The sequence below is a fragment of the Lolium rigidum genome, chromosome 1 (assembly GCF_022539505.1).
Source record: "Lolium rigidum isolate FL_2022 chromosome 1, APGP_CSIRO_Lrig_0.1, whole genome shotgun sequence".
NCBI lineage: Eukaryota > Viridiplantae > Streptophyta > Magnoliopsida > Poales > Poaceae > Lolium > Lolium rigidum.
This window is the reverse complement of record NC_061508.1, coordinates 220,524,977-220,546,888: the sequence shown is the minus strand read 5'-3', so window position 1 is coordinate 220,546,888 and position 21,912 is coordinate 220,524,977. Positions and strand designations below refer to the sequence as shown.

The following is a 21,912-nucleotide window of genomic DNA, read 5'->3' as shown; positions in this document are numbered from 1 at the left end:
GCGGCATTTGAGAGGCTAGTAGACTCTGTCAAATGACATCCTTTCCTGATTAGAGTGAACCAGAGATTAGTTTATTGCAGTTCTGGAGGGGAGCTTTGGATTCTCAGCGGGGTTAGGATAAGAGATTTCGGTCTTTCCAAGGTCTTTTGTCCTGAAGGAATGGCTCAATGCATATGAATGGACAAAATTCTAACACGAGCTTCGGCCTCATGGGAAAAAAACTTTTCTTATATGACCTTTCTTTATGCACAAAATCCTTCTCATCGGAAGTTTAGTGTACCCGCAAGACCTAGCGAGATCAGTTTTTTGCCCTGTCGCATATTTGGATTCATACTTTTACCTTTCTAGAGGTATTCTAGAATGAATGGGAATGGAAAACACAGATATACTACTGTATTAAAAGTTCACATGCCACATTATTTGGTATTTGAAGTACAATGTAAATACAGGCATACTTCATAGACACTGTCCATGTTTGTTGACAGGAAGTACAATGTAAATACAGGCTCATACACACGGTCCATGTTTGTTGACAGGAACCCACAAGTAACAAGGGCACCAAAAGAATCAGTTTGACCTTTATGATGTGATCACCCGGTTATGGGAAACAATAGTACAAATCAGCACATGCTAATGCAAATGTATACATGTAACTTATGCATCATTTTACAAAATTTCCAGTCTTCCTGTTCCTTGGTGGGAACAAAAATTTCCCATGTTCATGTTTCAAAATTCTCGGTATTCCTGCAGATCTGTTAATCTCAAATCACGTGTTCCGTAGACACGTGATCATGTCATATCGGCAAAATTATATGGTAGCTAGGAGTAGAAAACTACCGCAAGTGGGCTGGACATCTTTTATCTGGAGCAAAGATCCCCAGGATCTCTGGTCTCTCGGGAAACAAACCATTCTACCCTGACGCTCTAGCATGCATTGTGCACCTAAGTTATGAAAATGGCTACTCTAAAGAGATGCTGATATCAAGGCTGGACTCGGTACTGATGGTCTCCTTGTTGGTGGTTCCAGCAGGGTGATCGGCGCAATCCATCCTCAGCCTGAGATGAACTGGCTTCATGATGACCAGATCCCTCGCATCCCCGCGATTCTCCGTCAGGAGCTCGACGCCCACATGCTCCTCACGGCCATGACACTGAAGGATCCTCTTGATTGCTGCTTTCTGGTCCTCGTGTTCGGCTTTTGTTCGGTCAATCTTCAGGTACAACGCCGCAGAGGCCACCAGCTGCAGAACGGTAACAGTGTTATGGTCTTCGATTTTTTTTACCAAATGCTTTCGCTTCATCAAACAGGAAGATTGTTTTGAGAGAGGGAATAGTCGTACCTCGCAGGTCCCAGGGCTGACATTAATTGCACAAGTGAACTGCACACTTTTCTGGTCTTGGTGACTTTCATCTGCAGGTTTATCATCACCTTTATGCACAGCAGGTTCCTCGGCAGCTTCAGAAAATGCTAGGTTGTCTATCTCATCATACCATTGTTGTGCTATACCAACCTGATAGCATGTGCATCAGCATGAAGAATAAGTGTATGGCAAACTAGGTTTGAAGTAACTTCAGTACTAAAAAATCACAAATCATATGGACGACGAGAAGTATGTTACCTTCTCAGAGGTTGTATCTTGTCCGTCAGAGTCAGCAATCTCAGCACCAGATCCCCTTACTTGGCGCCAAATGCAGCTCTCAACAAAAGGCGCGGCAAGCTCAGTATCAACTGGGATGTCTACAGATATCTTGATGTTGCATCTTCCTGTTAAGTTGAGTACCACCAGTTACACAGCTATCTTAAAATGAATATATATGCCAGTGCAGTGTGCCACTAATACAGAAAAAACATCAAGTAGAGGCCCTCTTAAATTTATGCAACTGAGTACCTTTAGTAATCCCAGCACATTATACGAACTGCAAGGTTACTTTCCTATTTGGAGCTCATGCTACTTGCATACTATGCAGTTGTACTACAGAACTAGTTACTCCTATTTTAACTTGTGTTATCAACTCAAAATCATTTGAAATTGAAAGCATGGCTAATTACAACAAATTCAGAAAGCGGGTTCTCTCTGGTAATAAGCTTTATGTGCTGCCGACTTAAGAACCACACAATCATTAAGTTACTCAGTGCAAACAATAGAAGGAAAGGTTGCTAAAAGAACAATAGGGAAAAGGTAGCAATGCATCAAACTAAGCCACAGCTTTCAATTAAAGGCTTAGAAATAGCAGGCTAGTTTGTAGCAGGGGAGGCACAGATGGTCATATGTCACAAATGCAAAAAGTACTATCGTGAAATGGCAGTTCATGTTAAATCTATCAATTACCAGGGAGCACATTTACTTTACGGCTATGCTCTTGAAATTGTCCGACTGAATGTCCCCTGCCAATTCATTACATGACAGTGAGAAAGGATGATAAAACCATGCAATACGCATACTTGTATCAGCAACAAATAAACTTATAAGAATCGAGAACTAGAAGTTCACCAGGTAGATACTCTCTCGAGAGGGCAAACAAACCAATATGGCAAGCCAAGGATTCCAAGATTCGTAAAATGAATAATCGAGGTGTCCTTGGTATCCAAGTCGTACTTCAGAACTCTTTGACCGTCTTCAAGGCAAACAAAAGGAAGTAAAATTATTGATGGCACAATTTGACTCTAAATGTAAGTCCTAATAATAATATCAATAACAGCTTATAGATCAACCTGTATCGCAGAAGACAATGCACTTCTCAAATCTTGAGATTGACGATACCAGGTCATTGCAGGGGATCTTCTCCAACAGATTAGAATGTTCTGTATCACCTGATGACCCATTCATGTGCACATCCTTAAGGAGAGCACGCCTCTCATTAATCATTTGCTGACATAACTCCATTACTCCAGCTCTACCTTCACATCACTTTTTCTACTCAATGAGCTACAAATAAATCAGTCTAATGTGTGTACCAAAAGAATTTGACTAACCTCTTACACTATTTTGTTTTTCACCAGTTGACATCCTCAGAATCCATGCTGTTTCAAAGCTAGAAAGCAGCAACAATATAAGAACAAAGATTGTGTAGTAACTAGTTATGCAGTAATGTCCCAAAGTAGAGCCTGCTACAGTTGACTTATGGTACATATGTGTGTATGCTGAATCAATAAAAAAAACAGAACATAAAATTAAGCAATATTACATCAGTTGACTTATGGTACATATGTATTTATTCACTAATATCTTATGTTCTCTACATATGCATCAAAAATCAAAGAATAACTAAGAATCTGGTTGAACTGTGCATATTTACAACATGCCAAGCCCAAAAATGAATATGACATGTGCAACAAAGGAACAATACATAACAATGCATGAGATCAGCCAAATATCTGATGATGCAGTATGCTAAAATCTACCACTAAATCAAATTGAGATTGGAAGAGGACATGCTGGAAGGGAAGAAAAGAGGCACATACTTACGATCAGCCACTAACAAGTCATCCTCTGAAATTTGGAGTAAATGCCATGGAAAAACTACTGAGTCTGCATCAATATCTTGAATGTTTAAAACATCTTCTCTCTTTGAAGTGTCTTCTTTTGTGAAACCAAGCTTATCAACAATCCAACTCCAGATGTCACTGCCTTTTTTATTAAAGACAGGATAAACTGTCTCCAGAATTCTTCTTCCAAAATCTGCTTTTCTAACTGCATGATTCTGCAAAAGAATCAGAGAAGCTAGTCAGAATTCTTTGATACATGATTGATGATTCATGATTGTTGTGGTTAATCATAAATATTTGATAGTACAAGACATAGGAACAACAGCAAAACAGTAATTGACACCTAAAACTTCTCATGAGCCCTTGTGGGTTATTCCAGATTTACTACTTGTATGGCATTAAGAAATCTGTTGCCAGTGAAAGTGAGGCGAAGTGAGGCGAGAAGACGACGCAACGTCCAAATGGACTATACAATATCGCGCTCGACCATATCCAAATATTGTTTGACCTTTCTTGCACAGAATGTCCATGTCCAATAAAATCCAGTCAAGAGCAGTTTAGATCCAAAGCACATTGGATAGTAAAAATCCAATACCACTTTTAGGAATACTTGTCAAATAGAGTAAACAAAGGCAAGCAGCTGCAGATAATTACCTCCGAATCCACAATATATAGGCAATCTTCAGCAGCATGGTAAAATGATGCAGCAGGGTGCAACAACTTGGCAGATTCAAATTCACCATCCTCAAAGCCTGGGGAGGATCCAATCTGCAAGTGAATGTAAACTTATCGCCATGACTTCTGCAGGTCTTCATAACATATGGATAAACATAAAACCCAAGGGAAACAGCAACTCATGATTACAGAGTCTAAAATCATCCCATCACTGTTGCTAATGATGATCCTATGGTGGTTACTGTCGGAGATAAAAATGCGATCTCCATCTTCATCAACTGATACGCATCCTGCAGCAGTTAAATTTTATAACATTATCACTTTTGGATCACAAAAGTTGAACCTTCTAGCTAGTTTCAGTGGGAAATTTTGTGATTGGGCTGCAAACTTGATGTTTAGTAAAATAAGCTACAGAAGGGAAGAAGCTGTAACTAAGTACCTGGATGATAAAGTAACATGTTTCTGAAAGAACCCACATATGGCTCTTTGACAACCTCTTCTTTCTGCCAAGGAACTCCCGAGTCTATAACACTTTCAGAAGGCTCTGCACTCAATGCACTAAATCCTTCCATGCCTGCATTTAATAACAAATTGTAGGTTTGGAAAATTAGCAAATGCGAGGAGCATCCAACTTGCTAAGCAACAAAAGAGAAGCTTAAGCGATCACCGGATGTGCACAAGGAAGCTAACAATAATAAGGTAAAATACATAGCTAATGCTGCCTAGAGTTTACCCCTGATCACGAGCTCAGGTTCCCCATCCAATTTTTTGATGAGTGCATGATCTTTAGAACCTTCAAATAGCAAGTAGCAAGCACCATTTGTCATCTGAATACTCATCAAAAGGACAGTTCACGTTTTAATGAAGCATTTGATACAATAACTACAAGACAAATAAATGGTATACAGATATTAAAAAGTTTTGGACAGTAGAGACAGATTACAACAATACAAAAACTAATCAACTTCAATGGGTTACTTTTATTGAAATAAGATGCTAAAGAGAAGAATCCATTCATCTAATACATACAAATTGTGGATAAAGAGAAAACATACATTAATATAATCCATATAGTCTACATAATTTGTCTGACACATATTTCATTATGCATAGCATTACAATGTATTCCTACTGTATATGATGAAGTTTGGTTTCACTTCTTCAATGGCTATACTTTAAAACGTGCCCAATGATATCAAAATGGATCATCTCAATGCATAGCAAAAACAATATCTGTCATACTGGATAGAGAGTGAGACAGAATAAAACATAGCATACGCATCGTATAAATGACCTGCGTGAGCAACGATAACAAAAAATTCTAAAATTCTCTAGTCTAGTGACATGAAAACTGAAAGGGCAATTGGCTCACGTTGGTGAAGTCTTTGTCTGACAATAAGATAGGAAATGTAATGTACTCTTTCATTATTGTACGAAGTGCTTGGCTTTGAGCAGCTAAGGAGCTAATATCACTCCCGTATTGCATAGCAAACACATTCAGGTGTGGATACCTACGATGCACATAAAATCAGAAATTAGAAAATTAAAGATTTTACTAAATTAGAACAAGGCCAAAATTTACACAAATACCTCTGTTGAAGATATTTCAATCTTCCAAAAGCAGCTGAATGTTTGCCGTGGCTGTCTAATGCATCACATGACTCATACAAAAGAACAAGATATATTCCTTCTTGATTAAAAGTCTTCCAACTGCCATTTGTGGCATTCAACCAACAATGATTTTGTCCTAAATCATAACGTAAAGAAATAATTAGAAGCTAGCAGTATCCCCTAAATAAGGACTGTCCCGGTACATACTTACATTATGCTTGTTATTTCGGATAAGATGAAGTTAAACAATTCAGTACAATCGTATCTTTGGAAATTATTTTAAATTATGCATAGTACTTCTTGTAGTTTCCAGTTTTGTTACTCAAATATTATGAGGAAATGATGAAATGCCACAAAACTCCGGGAGTATAGCGCAACAGTGAAAACTGAAGAGCATCATTTTCATTGAAAACAGTTGTGCCCTTTGTGATGTTGCGAATTATCGGCAGCTCAAAACTAGGAAGAGCACTGTAACCAGCAGAGTTATTTAGGCAGGCACGGTAAAGAGAGCACCCAAAACAGTTGACGGGGACATAAGTTCCACACAATGGCATGACATGGCACTAGAATACAACCCACTCACTGTTGAAATAATCACCAAAACTCACAGTGAGCAAATGAAAGCATATTACCTTCGAGTGTCCCAAATGCGGATTTGATGAAATGCAGGAGCTGAGACTGCGATGCGGGCGTGCTCTCACTTGAGGCGGTAGCCGCAGAGCTGCGAGACAGAAGGGCGGCTTTGTCAATGGCTACGAGGAAACCAGAGAGGCGCGCGACGCGAGCATTCCTACCTCATAGCGTGGTGCAGAGCCCTCGTCGTGGTCGTAGCCGCCCCATGCTGCAGCCGTTGAGAGCCGAACCAACTGCACGGGCTGCTGCTGGCAGTGCTGGTGGCGGAAGCGCCATTCCCGGCGGGCTGCTTTGGCCCGTGCGGTGCCACCAGAGAGGAGGTAGAGGTGGGAGAGAGGAAGCGAGAGTGCAGGCGCGTGGAGAGCAGCGCCGCGGAGGGGTCGCGGGGACGCCTCAGGCGGCGGAGCGCCGCCGCCGCCGCCGAGGCCTGCGCCATCGGAGTTGCGCCTGCCGCTCACTGCGGTACTGGTGGCGGACGACGTCTGCGTGTGGAAAGAGGGTGCAGGATCGCGGCGGCAGCACGGCAGGTGCGGACGTCCCACGGCGGCGGTGGGCGGCGCGGCAGGAGTAGCGGAGGTCGGGGCAGGGCGATTGATTGGGGAAGATGAGTTGAGTGAGGTGAGGGTGGGCCGAAGGTTTGGGCTTTAGAGGCCCAGACTGCAAGATGAGCTCACATGGGCCGCGGAGGCCTTGCGGGCTTCGGGCAGGGTGAAACCGAGTAGGAGGTAGGCCTGTGTTACCCTCAAAAAAAAAAAAAAAAAAAAAAAAAAAGGAGGTAGGCCTGTGTCCTGGGCATTCAGTTGGAATTTCGGTTGTGTCAGTAGACGCAGAGTGGAATTCAAAATCAAAAAGTAGACGCAGAGTGTTTCTTTAAAAAATAGAGGAAATGCTCACAGATATATACATACACTCATCATCATCCTCCCTCTATAAGAAGCTGTAACATCCCAGTTTGTAATAAAGTGAATTTGCGCTGTTTTGCATCCTGTAAAATTCACTCAGAAATTTTCGCGTTAAAATAAAAACCACATCCCTAACATTGCGAATCATCTGTGTGTGGTGCATCCGTTTGAAACCATAAAAATTTGTGCTTGTGATATTTTGAGTTGCTCAAATTTTGTTACATTAAATGTTGGCACAACATTTTGAAAGTTTCTGGTTTTTAAAACAGTCCAAAACACCAAACGAATTGATTTTGAGTGTTGCTTTAATATCTGCCGAAAATTCCCCAAAAATTCCATTAGAAATCCTGTAAATCAAACAAGCCCTCAGGTGCAGGTACCTACGATAGACATATTCTTTTGGGCTTCTCCGATGGAAAACCTATAAACCAGTCCAAAAAAAAAGTGGCACTAAGACTTTTACCGAATGGGTGCCAGATTTTACACAATTGCCTTTGTTGAAGATATTTCAATCTTCCGAAAGCATCCAAATATTTTTATGTGGCTGTCTAACGTTTCACATGATTCATACAGAAGAAGAAGATATATTCCTTCTTGATTAAAGGTCTTCCAACTGCCATTCATGGCATGCAACCAACAATGAAGAAATAATTAGAAGATAGCAATAATAACCTCTGTAAAAATATTATGTACTTTGTATCACATGCAAGTCCATATCATCTTTCAGATGATTTTTTTTAAAAAAAAGTGCAATCATATCTTTGGAATTATTTCTAATTGTGCATAGTACTTCTTGGGGTTTCCAGTCTCGGTAGTTTTCTTACTCGAATGATACAAACAAATGATGAAATGCCACATGATTCCAGGAGTATAACACAACAGTGAAATCTGAAGAGCATCATCTTTTACTGAAAACCAATCGTTCCCTGTGTGGAATTGTTAATTATCGGCAGATCAAAATTAAGAAGCGCACCACAAGCAAAGCTATTCAGAGAGAGGCAATAACAAGAGCAACTAAACTATTGAGGGGACATAAATTCCACAAAATGGCATGTCATGGCTATGACATGACACTAAGCTACGACTCACTGAGATGAGAATAATCACCGCAGGCCTCTCAATACAAAAAGTTCAAGTCGTTGCAACATAAATTGATCTGTACTAATTATGAACATATATTGGTCTCGCAGATCAAAAATAGGCGGCAAAATGTATCCAATCAACGGTTAGATCTTAATTATTTTCCTGAGTTACCGATGAAACAAACATTGGCTACTAGTTTTAGATTACCATCTACTGATGTACGCAATCAAACACTAATTATACAAAATCTGTTTCTAAATATAAGACGTTTTAGGAGTTCATAGAGGGAATATATATATATAAAACAATTTGGAACGCTTGCAACTATCCAAGTGAAGGATCAGGGTTCTAGAGCATAATCAAATCGTAGCAGCCGTGATGCAGTGGAAAAGCTCTTTAAGTTGCTACTCTCTTTTTTATTAGGCAATTTTAGTTGTTACTCTATCGTACACATGTTGGAGATGATCCACTGGGTTAATAGAAATGGAGGCCGCATATTCATTTAGTCTAGGGGTACTGGAAAAGAGCACTATTATTATGCAGCACATATCCAGTCAAATTTCAGAACTTAAATGTGTTAGCAACTAACCGAGAACCCAGCATAATTCTTGATCCTTTGAACGGTCAATTGCAAAGAAAGCATCAGCCCTAACCATCTCCACGGCTAGCCATCTACAAATTGAATTCGTGAGACAGATTATGCACGGTTAATTCGACCCTAACCATCAGCACAACTCAAAATTCTGGATACTGAATGAGAAGTGTTATCCATGGACCGTGCACAAACACATCTACACTTCCCCTACATCACCCACACCACACATTACAAACACACGAAGGTTTGAGACCCGAGCTGATTCCTCTCCACTGCCATGAAAATATTTGGACCGCCAACAGTACCGCTTCACTCTTGAGCTGCCACATCGCTTCCCTCCTCTAGTGCCTCTTTCTCCTTTTGCTGCTCCACTGCTCAGGGTTGGGGTGGTTCAACATGAGTAAGTAAATGCACAATAGGCAAACTGTGCAGAAAACAAACTGAATCAATTATCATCTACCAGTTGCTACTCACATGCAATCTCCGCCAGAGCTTTCTGCGTGCGCTTCTCCAACTTGTCGGTCCTCTTCTGGACATCCCGTTTCAGATCCCAGTTTGGATTCTTTGGAGCGATGTTCCCGAAAGGGTTCTGCAGGTAAATATGGTGAGTTAGCCTCGTGAATGATGCCAGGATGTCACTGTATCATTACGGTGGGATTTGATGGATCTGGAAGTGTTACCTCGAGCTGCTTTGGCTCAGCAGCATCAGCAGCAATTGGATCTTCAAACTTGGGAAGAGACAACGGAGCCACCTTACCGCCTCGAAGCTGCTCATCATGAGGAAGGTAGTTTCTGAACTTCAGTGGCATCTCGCTGCATCAAAAAGGTTGCATACTTGTGAACAAATCATACAGTTACCATGAAAAAGATATAAAGTATGCTAAAAGCTATTCACTGATCCAGCAGACATTTCACATGATGGTCTGTTTTTTCAACAATATACAATCTAGCATGGAATAAAGGTTTCATATACTTGTAAATAAACAGGACATGCAGCAATAGTATGACCAACGATCCAGTGAATGTTTAACATGATGTGCTATCTTAACAATCTAATATGTATACTGATTTTACATGGAAAGGCATTGCTGTGAAGATATAATCAATCCAGCCTTATCAGAATGACAAGCATGATGAAATTTAACATGCGGAACCAGTTCCAATTTTCAGTCAGGTGCAAATATTACAAATGACATAAAAGGACTCAGCAAATTAGTATATATGGAGTATATAATGTAGAATGCAAACAACACTCAAACATGCTAGTAAGTGAATCCCATCCGTTCAATTGCATACCCATTGTCTTCAAGTCCGTCAGACTCCTTCAAGCCATCCTCGGTTGCATCCACAGGACCTGGTACTGTTGGTTGGTCTACCTGTTCTTCTGTGGCCCCATGTTTACCATTCCTAGCAGAGCCAGCGAACACAAAAATCAGTAAGGTGAGCTGAAACAGAAACAATAATTTGCATTTCCTAAATCCATACATTATTCTCATGGTTTAGCCCACTATCTAGTACGTCCTTAATCAAGTTCTCCTAATCAAGATGTCTTGGGAGATCAGATCAGACAGAGTTGCAAGAACAAACAGCAGAATGCTTTGTATTCTTATCAAATAAATATCTGGTGATCAGTTCGTCACTCATTGACACGGTTTAATATGTAACGCAGGAATATCTGAATAGTACATTTAGAATTTAAAAAGCTTGAAATATCGTCAGACAACAAGTGTCGAAGCACTTGACTCCATGTGAGATGTACACATAATGCCGACAATAATGGCGCACCGAAAACTCAACCATCAGTTCTAACTTTTCAGAATGTTTTGCTTCGGATTATTGCTATGAAGCAGTACACCAGCAATTAAGGATAACAGTGGCGTTAATCTGAGAGCTAAAAATTAATAACGAGGCTAGCACAACATAAAACTTGCGAGAAGGGGCTCCTGTGTTTCACGCATATACAAGATTAGAGCCCATATGTTCAGCTTTTGCTTCCCTGCTAACGAGGGACCGGAGGACCCTCCAGCACCACGCCTCCTTGAGGATAGCCATAGCCCCATGGATTGGAATTCGAAGGCCAAATTTAGTTTGCACGGCGAAGAAGTTTCAAGTAGACAGCTAACTGCAGTAACCTCTTATGCCTGGCAAACGCCTATGCCGCTATGCGTATCACCAAATCCGGCTATTCTACGAGGATTTCTGTACTCGCAGTATACCAACGCACATAGACAAGCAGGCAGAGCAGTTCCGCTCGCTCGAGCGAAGCACACCTAGCACAAGAGTGGGGGGCGGGGGGAGAGAGGAAGGGGAGACCGTACTGCTGCTCCGCGGCAGGGGCGGCGTCGGGGGCGGAGAGGAGCTCCTTGGCTGCGCGGAGGGCCTTGAGGCGCTCGCGGCGGGCGGTGGCGTCCTCCTCCGCGCCCATCTCGAGCAGTGTCCGGTTCCGGTTCCTGCTCCTTGGGGTAGCAGCTTGGCTGGGCTAGGGTTTCGGAGACCAGACGGGAGATTGAGTTGGGCTCCTGGGCCTCGAAGAATTTGGGTACAGGCTTTCTTCTATATCGGTCTCCCAGCTCAGATAATGTAATGCTTGCTCCAGGCCCAGTCCAGGTGGAAACGGATGGGAATTTTCCCTCAAGAAAAAGAAAATAAAAGAAAAGATGGGAATTCGAATTCTCTCCAAAACAAACGATATAAATGAATTTGTGTTCCGTCTCTTCGATCTTCTAGTATTAAAAATAAATAATTCCATGCCAGGTCTAAAGAAAAAATTAAAATTGTTTTATATGAAACGGACAGTGCATCTCCCAAAATTAAAATTGGCTCACCTCTGAACAAGCTAGAAGCGGTGCACGCCTCCTAACCCCACTGTAAGATGTTTTTAAAACTTGTTTTTGCATGTGGCACCTGGAGATTAAAGACTGTTCTGCGATGTTGGTAAATGCGGGTGGGTGAGGTCTATATGATCGCATCCAAACCGGTTCGGTCTGGTCGCATTGCCATGTGCCCGTTCCATTTTGGCATGGCGTATGGCCTATAGGGCAAAACAAGTCTTTCAATGAGACTTGGTGAGGTACGAAGTCTATGAACTAGGATATTGCCCCATTTTCGAGGACCCTTGAGCCCTTAAGCTGTTCTAATTCACTGTACCATAGACCCATCCATGGGGTTGGTGTTGTTTACGCCAGGAATATCTGGTGGACAACCTTACCTTTAAAGATAAAAAAAAACCTTCACTTACAAATTAGATAATGGCCGCTTGCCATCTAATGACCAAATCCGCCGAGGAATGCCCCTCTAGGAGTTGTGGCATGTGTGGGCAACAAGAGAATGTTGCTAACATTTTTTTTTTTGCAGTTGTGGACTTGAAAATGTACATGAGATGCTTCAAAGCTTGTGGAATGTTGCATCCTTTTCCCGATCTCTTTGCTATCTTGAAGAGGTTGTCAGGTAAAACTAAGATTCTTTTGTGGATTTACTTTGCAGCTCAATACCAGGTGCTATGGAATATATGAAATAAGCTTACTATTGAGGCTAATTTCCTTGTCAATTGTTGATTGTCTTTTCAAACTAACATCTTTTGGTATAAGGTGGTGCTTGTTGTATAGAACTAATTTTCCTATGCTAGAAAAAATGTTGGTGCTCCTTAAGAAAGTCTCATGTGACACTACAACCCTCCAGTGGGCTTGTGTTTTGTAGTATGTCCAAGTGGTTGAAGTTAGATGGTTAGTTTCTTTTGTGTGTGTGTGGTGGTCTGTTTAAACTTTTATTTATGCTTTGTATTCTTTAAGCTAACCTGTGGGGCATATCTGTTACTCTTTCGGCCCCAAGGGCTTGTATTTATTTAAAGTACACCACTTGGTGCATTTCATCTAAAATTATTCATGGGCATTAGGCATGCATTTTCGGAGACGTTGTTTTGGCTCACATGCATAGATGCTTCCATTACGAAAAACACATTTTAGAATTGTTAAAACATTTTCAAAAATAATAAATGTTTGTGTGAAACCTACATGTTTGTGTATTTGACACATGTCCTGAGATATTTTGTGAAAACTTTAAGTTTTGTCGTAGACAATGAAGATAAAAGATGCTTGTGAAAAGTCATTTTGTGGTAGTGAATATTGTCTTTTTTTACACAAGTCGTAAAAAATATATTTTTTTCATAAAACTTTATATGCGTACATAAAATATGTAGATGTACACCTAAAATTTTTAAAATTTTATTTTACCATTTGAAGATGTGTTTTCCACGGCGGAGGCATATAAAGACATGCGAGCCAAAGTGGATTGTCATGCATTTTCCTCTCAGTTTGCAAGAGAGAAAACAAGAAAATCTCGACTGATACTTTTTGCCAACATAAAACGGACATGATCTAAACACATCTTCAAGGTGACGATGTCTTTGTCTGCATTATTTCCGCACCAAGAAATATTCCCCCCTCTACCAAATTGCCTTCCTTTCTCTCAGGACTCCACACAAAGACACACGCAGGAATCTGCTACTTTAGCACTCACAAAGTAGCAATTAACAGAAACCTATCGGTCCATGAGAAGTTCCTTAACGATCACGGCCGTTTCTGACACGGAATGGCATAAAGAGCTTTGATCCACGAAAGTTGCAAGAAGCTTCGCTGCCATACAAATCTTTTCGTCCTCGAATTATCTTCTTCCACGAAAGAATCCTCTGTCAATCCAAATCCTTAATCCGGTTCCATTGCTGTGCCTTGCTTGTTCCTTTGATCTTTTGCTGCAACTTCGGATAAAGTAAGAGAAGACGAAGGAGGAGGTCTTGTCTTCCTCCTTCGCATGGTATTACTACTACAGGGCGGTGCAGGGCTTTCCCCTGTCGATCGCTGCCTGAGCTAGCAGCGTACGTGAATATGGGCGGGGTGTTGAGCGCGCTGTTCGGCGGCCACCAGAGGGGACCGGCCGGGGCAGAGAGGATGGCGTCGACGAGGAGCCGTGGACTGTCGGGTAACACCGGCGGCAACGGCGATCACCGACGGCGGGCGATGCTGTCAAAGAAGTACTCGTACATACCCGACACTTTCACCTCTCTCGAGCAGGTGTTCGATCATCTCAATCCTCATAGGATTATTCTTCTTTGCCAAGCATTTCTTCAGAATTTTCATTCCAGTTTCACGCGTACGTTTGATTTCTCAGGTGACGGCGGCACTGCGCGACCAAGGCCTAGAGTCATCGAACCTGATACTCGGGATCGACTTCACCAAGAGCAATGAATGGACAGGTGAGATCAAAAATTAACTGCTGTTCATATATGTACGGTGTTCTTGTTCTCGTTCTTGCGTGCGTCTGTCTGATCAGAGACTCGATTTGTTCGTTTCAGGGAAGCGGTCGTTCAACGGACAGAGCCTGCACAAGCTGGGCAGCACGCCCAACCCTTACGAGACGGCCATCGGCATCATCGGCAAGACCCTCGCTCCTTTCGACGAGGACAACCTCATCCCCTGCTTCGGCTTCGGCGACGGTCAGTCCTCCTTGCTACGTTGATCGACACATAATCGAGATTTGTTTCATTACACCTTCTCAGGAGCAATGGTGTTCCTCCTTTGCATATGTGTGCTGCAGCGACGACGCACGACTACAACGTCTTCAGCTTCCACCAGGACAACTCGCCGTGCCATGGCTTCGAGGAGGTGCTGGCCTGCTACCGGAACGTCGTGCCGCACCTCAGGCTGTCAGGGCCGACGTCTTTCGCGCCGATCGTGGAGGCCGCGGTCGACATCGTGGACAGGACCGGAGGGCAGTACCATGTCCTGGTCATCGTCGCCGATGGCCAGGTGCCTGAACTGAAACTCAACAACTTATGCACCAACAAATGCATCTTTATTTTTCTTGGTACCGACTACCGAGCCCGCCCCTTGCAGGTCACGAGGAGTATTGATACGAGCGATGGCGAGCTGAGCCCTCAAGAGAGAAGAACTGTGGACTCCATTGTCATGGCCAGGTGATCTTCGACAGTTGATAGTGTTAGGTTTATGGTTGACTGAACCTAACACGAAAATTTTGACTCTTCTCGATCTTAATTAGTTCCTACCCGTTGTCAATCGTGCTGGTCGGAGTTGGGGATGGCCCATGGGAGGACATGCAGAAGTTCGACGACAAGCTTCCCACGCGCGCCTTCGACAACTTCCAGGTCAACATACGTCGTCACCACTGAAATCGATCCGAGCTCTGAACATGAAGCAGTACAATGCGACTCACATGCATGAATCATGAATGCACAGTTTGTGAACTTCACCTCGATCATGTCGAGGAACGCGACGCTGCAGCAGAAGGAGTCAGCCTTCGCGCTCGCGGCGCTCATGGAGGTGCCCATCCAGTACAAGGCCACGATGGAGCTCGGCATCCTTGGCCGGACAACGGGGAAGGCCAAGAGGGTCGTGCCGGCTCCGCCACCGCTGCCGGCCTCTGCGCAGAGGCAGCCGTCGTCGTTGAGGCGGGAAGGTAGCGGCGCGAACGCCACGGCGCCGGCGGAGCCAAGAGAGGATCAGGTTAGCCTTGGGATTTTCAAGTTTCGTGTTACGATCAGACACGCAGGAGTATATTCATATCACCTTTCTTGAACAAACTAAGCTTACACAGCAATGCCTCTTTGTGTAATGTGAATGCAGGTGTGCCCGATCTGCTTGACCAATGCCAAGGATCTAGCATTTGGCTGTGGCCACATGGTAAGATATAGTAGTAAGAACTGATTTATTTCTACTCAAGCCTGCAATCTAAACAAATGTTCAGATATAGTTCCTTCTTATAGTTTGAAAGAAATGCGAGTTAATGGAAATGTATTTATATTTTGTTTTCCTATTTGTGTGCCAACGACAGTGTTGCAGGGAGTGTGGGGAGAACCTTACAAGATGCCCAATATGTCGAGAGACAGTACGGTCCAAGCTGAGGCTATACTCGGGATGATAGCAACCAAACCTATATTTGTATTTGTTCCAAATGTGAAGCATTGTGCAAAGGAAATGCTACGATTAATTGTCGATACTCATCAGGCTTCCTGAATTATTCGATTGTTTGATTCTACCCTTGTTTATTTGTTATAAGTATGAGTTATGGGAAGCTCCATAACCATCATGCGAGTAAGATTTTATTTTGTAGTCTCCTATGTACAGTATCATATAGAAGAAAGGAAATGAATGAGGGGAGTACCTTTGCACCTCTACCACTAGAGTTCATCCGCCCACTAAACAACCCAAACCTCAAACACACTCGTCAAATCATGACGAGAGATGGAGAGAGAGAGCATTTTTTATCCCTGCATAAATCATGGCTCTAATTCTGAAACAACCAGACTTATATATCAATAAGTAGTGTATAACCTCTCAACATAGTAGAGAAAAACTCAATTGACAAGACTATAAATCTATCATCCATATATCGTCCATTGCAAACAATATACTTAAATTTTGCATTACCCTAGACTCCACAACATGAATTTTTCATTTGTTTTGGCATTTGAGCTCTGATGGTGGTTCCCTGGCAAAACTAGTGTCTATGTACATAAACCAAATTTACTTACTTTTTTTATGTCACGACTAATTAGCTTGATTAAGATGGTTTGTCCCAAATTAGACTATCTTAGATGTTACTATAGTTGCTAGTTATATTCTTGTACGATTCTTTCAGCCGCTAGTAATTTACGATTTCTTAAGTATCTTCAGTTTGAGATATTTTCTTCCTGTATATTACATTGAACATTATTATCACGAGTAGCTGGAAGTATCTGCATTTGGGATATTTTCTTCATATATACTTATAAAAACGACATAGGCACAATAAGTGTTAGAGTGCATAAACCAATATGACTAAGTAATTTGCAGACTTCGTACTCAAACAAAAGCCCATCGCTCTTGGATCTTGCATGCGGTGTTGTACCTTCCCACAAACAATCAATGAACTTGGCTTTGGACTTAAATGTACTTACAAGTGCTAAGGGGGAAATTATCACAATGAGTGCCAACTCAAAGATCAATAAGAATTAAGAAGATTAGAAGAGAAACACTAAGATTGTAAAGTAATAAGATTAGAAGAGAAATACTACGTAAGAAAGTGCAATAATAAAAACAATAAAACTGCAATAGTAATGATAGAGAGCTACCAACATTCAAAATAAACTACTTTAAGTCTTAGGCAGTGGGGTAATCAACATTAAGTGCAAATGGGTGGTTATCATATTAAATCTAGATTTTAAAAATTAGATAAAGATATCTATTCGAAAGTTACAATATCATGTCATCCATATGCTTGAGTTAGTCTGCAAATTTTCTACAATGTAGGTTGTGGACCACACAATCAGTTTAGAAACCAAATATAATTTCTTCAATAAAATAAACACCACATGTTAATTTTTATCTCTACCTTTCTATATTCACATGGTTAGAAATTGACTTTTATTATTTATAATCGGCTAAACAATTTCTGTTGTTCAAGGGAGAAAATTTATTTAAATTTGATCATTGTGATGTCTTCAGTTGGTCTTATGTGCTCTCTTTTCTCGTCCAAAATGATTGGTTGCAACACTAGAGTTGGTCTTATGGTAAAATCCCAAGATCATGTGGTATCCTAGGTCATAGTGTTAAAGATTAACCATGTGCGTACAAGTTTGTAGCTTTCCACATTTCATTAGTTATTATTTTGATGCATGTTTACTTTGTAAGTACACATGTTACAGTCTCACGTGATTCATTTGTATGTTTTTCTCCTGCCAAATTACCGACACGTGAGAATGAGTAAATCCTAACATGCATCTATTTTTGGCAAAAAGAAAAAATACAATTGATTGTTAACTAGGACCGTTCTATTCTAACATAGATTAATTCACTCCTCATAACTGGGACAACCAATATAACATTATCTCCGTCCTGTTTTATTCTTAGAGGTTAACTTAGAAGCTCAATTTAACTTTTTTTATTTCTGAATTTAACTTAGTTTGTAAATAAAGGCATTTTGGAAAACAAGTAGCCAAAACTTTCCGACTTTGATTATTAATATTGCAATGAATATTTGAATCACTAAGGTAATATTTCTACTAACATGTACAAGTAAAACAATGTACTACCTCCATACCGGTTTACAGGGCAATTACATATTTTGAGAAAAACGTTAACAACTAATTTCGCAAACAAAATATAAGATATATATCACACAATTATATTATTGAGAACCTTTTTTAATATGAATCCAATGGTATAATTTTTTGTGGCATATTCTCATATTTTGTTGACCAAATTTGTAGTTAAACTTATTTTTCGAAGTGCGTAATTATGAAGGGAATACGTGATGTGTGCTGATTGCTTTTTTTTTTTTGAACAAGGAGTGCCCCGAAGGGCTTGGAAGCTTTTCATTAATTCCAAATGGTGGAGGTACAAATTAGTACAAAGGATCCCATAAGATTAGAGAAAAAATATAGGTCCCTAGCATTTACAGAAAAGACATCACTGAGAAATGGGAAAACGCAATCCGATCCTTCTCTTTCCCCACCGCTGAGCCGGAGATCGGTTACGCTGCTGTCAGGGCATCTCCAGCGGCGCGACGCAAACGACCGTTTTCGTCCGCCGTGACCGGAAATGCGTATGGGGTCTGCTCCAGCGGGGCGACGCAAAGTGACCGGGCCGTCCGCGGAGACGCAAACCTGGCCCAAATATGCGCCAGGTTTGCGTCTCCGCGGACCCTCGGCGGTCGCGCGGAGTGTCCGCCGAAAAAGACGTAGGACCCGCGCGTCAGTAGCAGGAGGCCGATATTATTCCCGCCACTGGCCATTCCCTGCGCGAAATTGCAAACTAGACCGGCGCGAGCAGTCCAGAAGCGATGGACGTCCTCGCCGCCGCAGCCACCGCAATGGATGCGAAGCAAATCCTGGCACCCGCCGCCGCCCCACACTCCCCCGTAGCCACGACCATAGCCACAATGGAGGCTGCAGCTCCGGCGGAAGCAAAGCGGGCCGCCACCGGCGGCGGTCGGGAGGCAAAGCCGAAGGCGGCAAAGAAGGTGCTCTCCCTGGAGGAGAAAATCATCAAGACCGCGAAGCGTCGCGACCGGCGCAAGAACCAGAAGATCAAGACTGCCGCGGCCGCCAACCAGTAGGCCTGGCAGATGCAGATCAAAGCCGGCGTCGCGCAAGTAGCCCTCCGTCCGAGCTTAGCGGAGGGCTACATGCTCGTCAAGAAAATGGGGATGGCCCGCGTCACGCCTCCGGCCTCGTCGGTGAGCTCGGTAAGTTCCCAGCTGCGCCCTGGAACTCCCGCTCCCTTGCATGGCCACGCGGCGTCGCGGTTCGCCTCCGGCCTGCCGCCGGTGAAGTTGATCGGGGCGGCGGTTCCCGACCTCAACCGGACGCCTAGAAGCGGTGACTCCTGCCCGGGCGCGACACAGAAGACGCGCCGTGTGCCGGAGGAGAGCATGCCGCAGCCCCGCATCCTGTTCGACGAAATGACGCCGCCTGCCCCGACGATGGACGACCCGGTACGTGAGCTCTGTCAATGTGTGCGAGTGACGTGTATCATACGTTTGATGTCTGGTCGTTCGTAGGACTATTGGTAGGACCGCCATGATTCAGACATCCAGGAAATTATCTACGGCGGCGACTTCGTTCGCGATGATCGGGCCGGGACGCAAGATGACTGGGCAGCAACGCAAGATGCAGACGACATCGAAACCGCACGGCTGTTCGCCACCCAGCAGACGCAGCCAACAGCCGTGTCCGTGGACGACTTCGACGACGCGCCAACACAGCCTGACATTGCTACGAAGAAGAAGGGGGAGAGCCGCAGGACGCAAGGCTTCGTCGACGACGAGGATAAGTGTTTGTGTGAAGCGTGGCTGACAACGACCCATGATTGTATTAATGGCGCGCAGCAAAAGGGCAAGGTCTATTGGGCCAAGGTCTTGCAGCAGTACAACGAGACCAGGATGCACCCGCCCTACCATATCACAAGCCCTCGGACGGAAGAGTCCCTCCGAAAAAGATGGAACTACATCAAACAAGAGACAAGCAAGTTCTGCTCGGCGGTCGAACATGCTATTAACAACCCCGTAAGCGGCGCTGGCGTCATGACAGTGGTAAACACGATACAACCAACATCATTCTACACTATTTGCATCATTGTATGTACATCATTGACGGCTATGATTGCAGGTATCCCGCTCCTTGGAGAAGTTCAGGGCGACGCATAAGAAGGGCTACCATATGGTCCATTGCTGGGACCCGCTCAAGAACAACAACAAGTGGATGACAAGCTTTGCGGCCTACAACGAAGCTGTGAGGAATGGGACAGCGATCAACCTCGACGGCGAAGACGACGATCAAGGCCATCCAGCCCTTCCACCTCGTCCACGAGGCCATAAGGCTACCAAGGCCGATCTTGTCCGGGAGGCGCAGACCATTGCGTTCACCCAGAGCATGGAGAAGATAATGGCCGACAACCGTGCCGCCATGGTTGTTAGGGACGAGAAGAGGCGTCTGGAAAAAGAGGCCGCAACTGCTATCTACCAGAACCTCGCGAAGGAGGTCATTGAGGTCCAAAGGTTGGACGTCGAGGCTAAAAAGGCAGACGCCGAGGCCAAATTGCGTGCAGAAGACACAATGATCATGCTTGCCGACTTGAGCGGCGTCGACGACGACACCAGGGCATGGTTCACGAAGAGGCGTGCCGAAATCCACGCGCGAGACGCCTGATCGCCGGCGCCCAGCACCTTGGCCTCCTTTTGGACTTTTTATTGCTCTTCAGGCCTTGTTGTGCCCATTTTGGACTCCACTTTGCGCCGTGACATGTGCAAAGTGTGATGAACTTGTTTCAGCCCTTAATTTGCGGCTGTAAAATTTCGTGCAAACTTGTTTCCGTCCTCTTTTTTGAATTCTGGTCTGGGCTGAATATGCGTCGCCCCGCTGGAGCCAGCCCCAGACGCAAACAGACGCGCGACCATTTCCGCGTCCGCCAGGCGACGCAAACGGACACCCGCAGACATTTTGGGTGTCCGAAATGCGTTGCGCCGCTGGAGATGCCCTCATGCACAGAGGCGGGGACGGAGCCACTTGCCTCTATGCCGCCGTAGTATGCGACTGCAGACCTCAGAAAGGGCCTCACAAAGGAGGTTGAAACGCCGGATCTCACCGGCTTTTGGATAGGCCATGGATTGGCCTTGGATGTCGGACGAATAACATCCGCCGCCGAGGTGATGCTCAAAAAAATAGCTTCCCAACTCCACTGCTGACAGATGCTTCGGCTCACCCAGTCAATTCCTCTATCCCTAACCACCTCGGCGCCAGACAGAGGACTAGGACTGGAGGGAGGGAAGCATCTAGCAGCAGGAAATTCTTCACCAATGCCATCAATACAAAGCTGCCCGCCATCAGACTCAATCCTGCCACAGATAGGAGGAGGCAGGCAGAGAAGATAGGCTTGAAGAAGAATCCAGTTATTGAAGAAGACCCCGCCTGGAGGCCAGAGACCACCGTTGAACGGCAGGGTCACCCAGGGCCTGCTTCGCCTCTCCTCGCCGCCACGGCTGGCCAGAGGTGCCAAAGCTCCTGCATTTTTGGCGCCCCACTGTTTCTCCTCCTCGCCACCTCGGCCGGCCAGGAAGAACAGAAGAACTCCACACCGCAACACCAGAAGGTGGCTAGCAGCCACACCTATTTGGGGAGATGATGACCCACAAGTATAGGGGGTGTATCGTAGTACTTTCGATAAATAAGAGGGTCGAACCCAACGAGGAGGCTCGCGGAGGCGCGGGCGGCCATCGCGGCCCGGCCGATGCCATCATCCACGCAGATTGCGGACGACGACCCCCGCGCCTGTGCGTCGAGGCTCCAGCCGACCGGGCCTTGTTCGTCGCTGTCCCCGAGTCCCCGTCGGGGATGCCCAGCACTGGCCAGCTTGGGTGGCGGAGGAGGAAGCCCACAG

At 44.1% G+C, this 21,912-nt stretch overlaps 3 protein-coding genes across 3 annotated transcripts; 1 reads left to right on the top strand and 2 right to left on the bottom strand.

Moving 5' to 3' along the window:
• Positions 1-664: 664 nt before the first annotated feature.
• LOC124655078 lies at positions 665-6,842 on the bottom strand. Its single transcript, XM_047194047.1, has 16 exons — positions 6,637-6,842; positions 6,406-6,563; positions 5,753-5,909; positions 5,535-5,673; positions 4,896-4,989; positions 4,602-4,736; positions 4,352-4,452; positions 4,142-4,255; positions 3,464-3,702; positions 2,975-3,033; positions 2,714-2,899; positions 2,493-2,616; positions 2,331-2,386; positions 1,620-1,765; positions 1,341-1,511; positions 665-1,241 (listed from the first exon to the last, which is right to left on the bottom strand). The coding sequence occupies exons 1-16, from the start codon at positions 6,840-6,842 to the stop codon at positions 960-962; spliced, it is 2,367 nt and encodes a 788-aa protein (XP_047050003.1). The 3' UTR covers positions 665-959.
• Positions 6,843-9,065: 2,223 nt separating this feature from the next.
• LOC124683181 (coiled-coil domain-containing protein 12-like) lies at positions 9,066-11,411 on the bottom strand. Its single transcript, XM_047217746.1, has 5 exons — positions 11,305-11,411; positions 10,283-10,393; positions 9,667-9,799; positions 9,461-9,575; positions 9,066-9,357 (listed from the first exon to the last, which is right to left on the bottom strand). Exons 1-5 carry the CDS (start codon positions 11,409-11,411, stop codon positions 9,296-9,298), a joined length of 528 nt encoding a protein of 175 aa, XP_047073702.1. The 3' UTR covers positions 9,066-9,295.
• A 2,004-nt stretch (positions 11,412-13,415) lies between these two features.
• LOC124683180 (E3 ubiquitin-protein ligase RGLG4-like) lies at positions 13,416-16,018 on the top strand. The gene is made up of 9 exons (XM_047217745.1): positions 13,416-14,052; positions 14,150-14,234; positions 14,334-14,474; positions 14,576-14,787; positions 14,875-14,954; positions 15,038-15,143; positions 15,235-15,501; positions 15,622-15,678; positions 15,830-16,018. Exons 1-9 carry the CDS (start codon positions 13,867-13,869, stop codon positions 15,914-15,916), a joined length of 1,221 nt encoding a protein of 406 aa, XP_047073701.1. The 5' UTR covers positions 13,416-13,866; the 3' UTR covers positions 15,917-16,018.
• The last annotated feature ends 5,894 nt before the right edge of the window (positions 16,019-21,912 follow it).

What these genes read in the sequence shown, in the direction of transcription:
- LOC124655078 (XM_047194047.1), bottom strand. Translation starts at nt 6,842, where the DNA reads ATGGCGCAGGCCTCGGCGGCGGCGGCGGCGCTCCGCCGCCTGAGGCGT. An exon ending in CATGTTACTTTATCATCCAG is followed by an intron (nt 4,453 to 4,601) that starts GTACTTAGTTAC and finishes TAACTGCTGCAG; the next exon opens with GATGCGTATCAGTTGATGAA. An exon ending in TCAGCCCTGGGACCTGCGAG is followed by an intron (nt 1,242 to 1,340) that starts GTACGACTATTC and finishes ACCGTTCTGCAG; the next exon opens with CTGGTGGCCTCTGCGGCGTT.
- LOC124683181 (XM_047217746.1), bottom strand. Translation starts at nt 11,411, where the DNA reads ATGGGCGCGGAGGAGGACGCCACCGCCCGCCGCGAGCGCCTCAAGGCC. An exon ending in GCCCCTGCCGCGGAGCAGCA is followed by an intron (nt 10,394 to 11,304) that starts GTACGGTCTCCC and finishes TGGCTCTGCTAG; the next exon opens with GAATGGTAAACATGGGGCCA. An exon ending in AGCTCTGGCGGAGATTGCAT is followed by an intron (nt 9,358 to 9,460) that starts GTGAGTAGCAAC and finishes AACCCTGAGCAG; the next exon opens with TGGAGCAGCAAAAGGAGAAA.
- LOC124683180 (XM_047217745.1), top strand. Translation starts at nt 13,867, where the DNA reads ATGGGCGGGGTGTTGAGCGCGCTGTTCGGCGGCCACCAGAGGGGACCG. An exon ending in CAAGAGCAATGAATGGACAG is followed by an intron (nt 14,235 to 14,333) that starts GTGAGATCAAAA and finishes TGTTCGTTTCAG; the next exon opens with GGAAGCGGTCGTTCAACGGA. An exon ending in GACTCCATTGTCATGGCCAG is followed by an intron (nt 14,955 to 15,037) that starts GTGATCTTCGAC and finishes GATCTTAATTAG; the next exon opens with TTCCTACCCGTTGTCAATCG.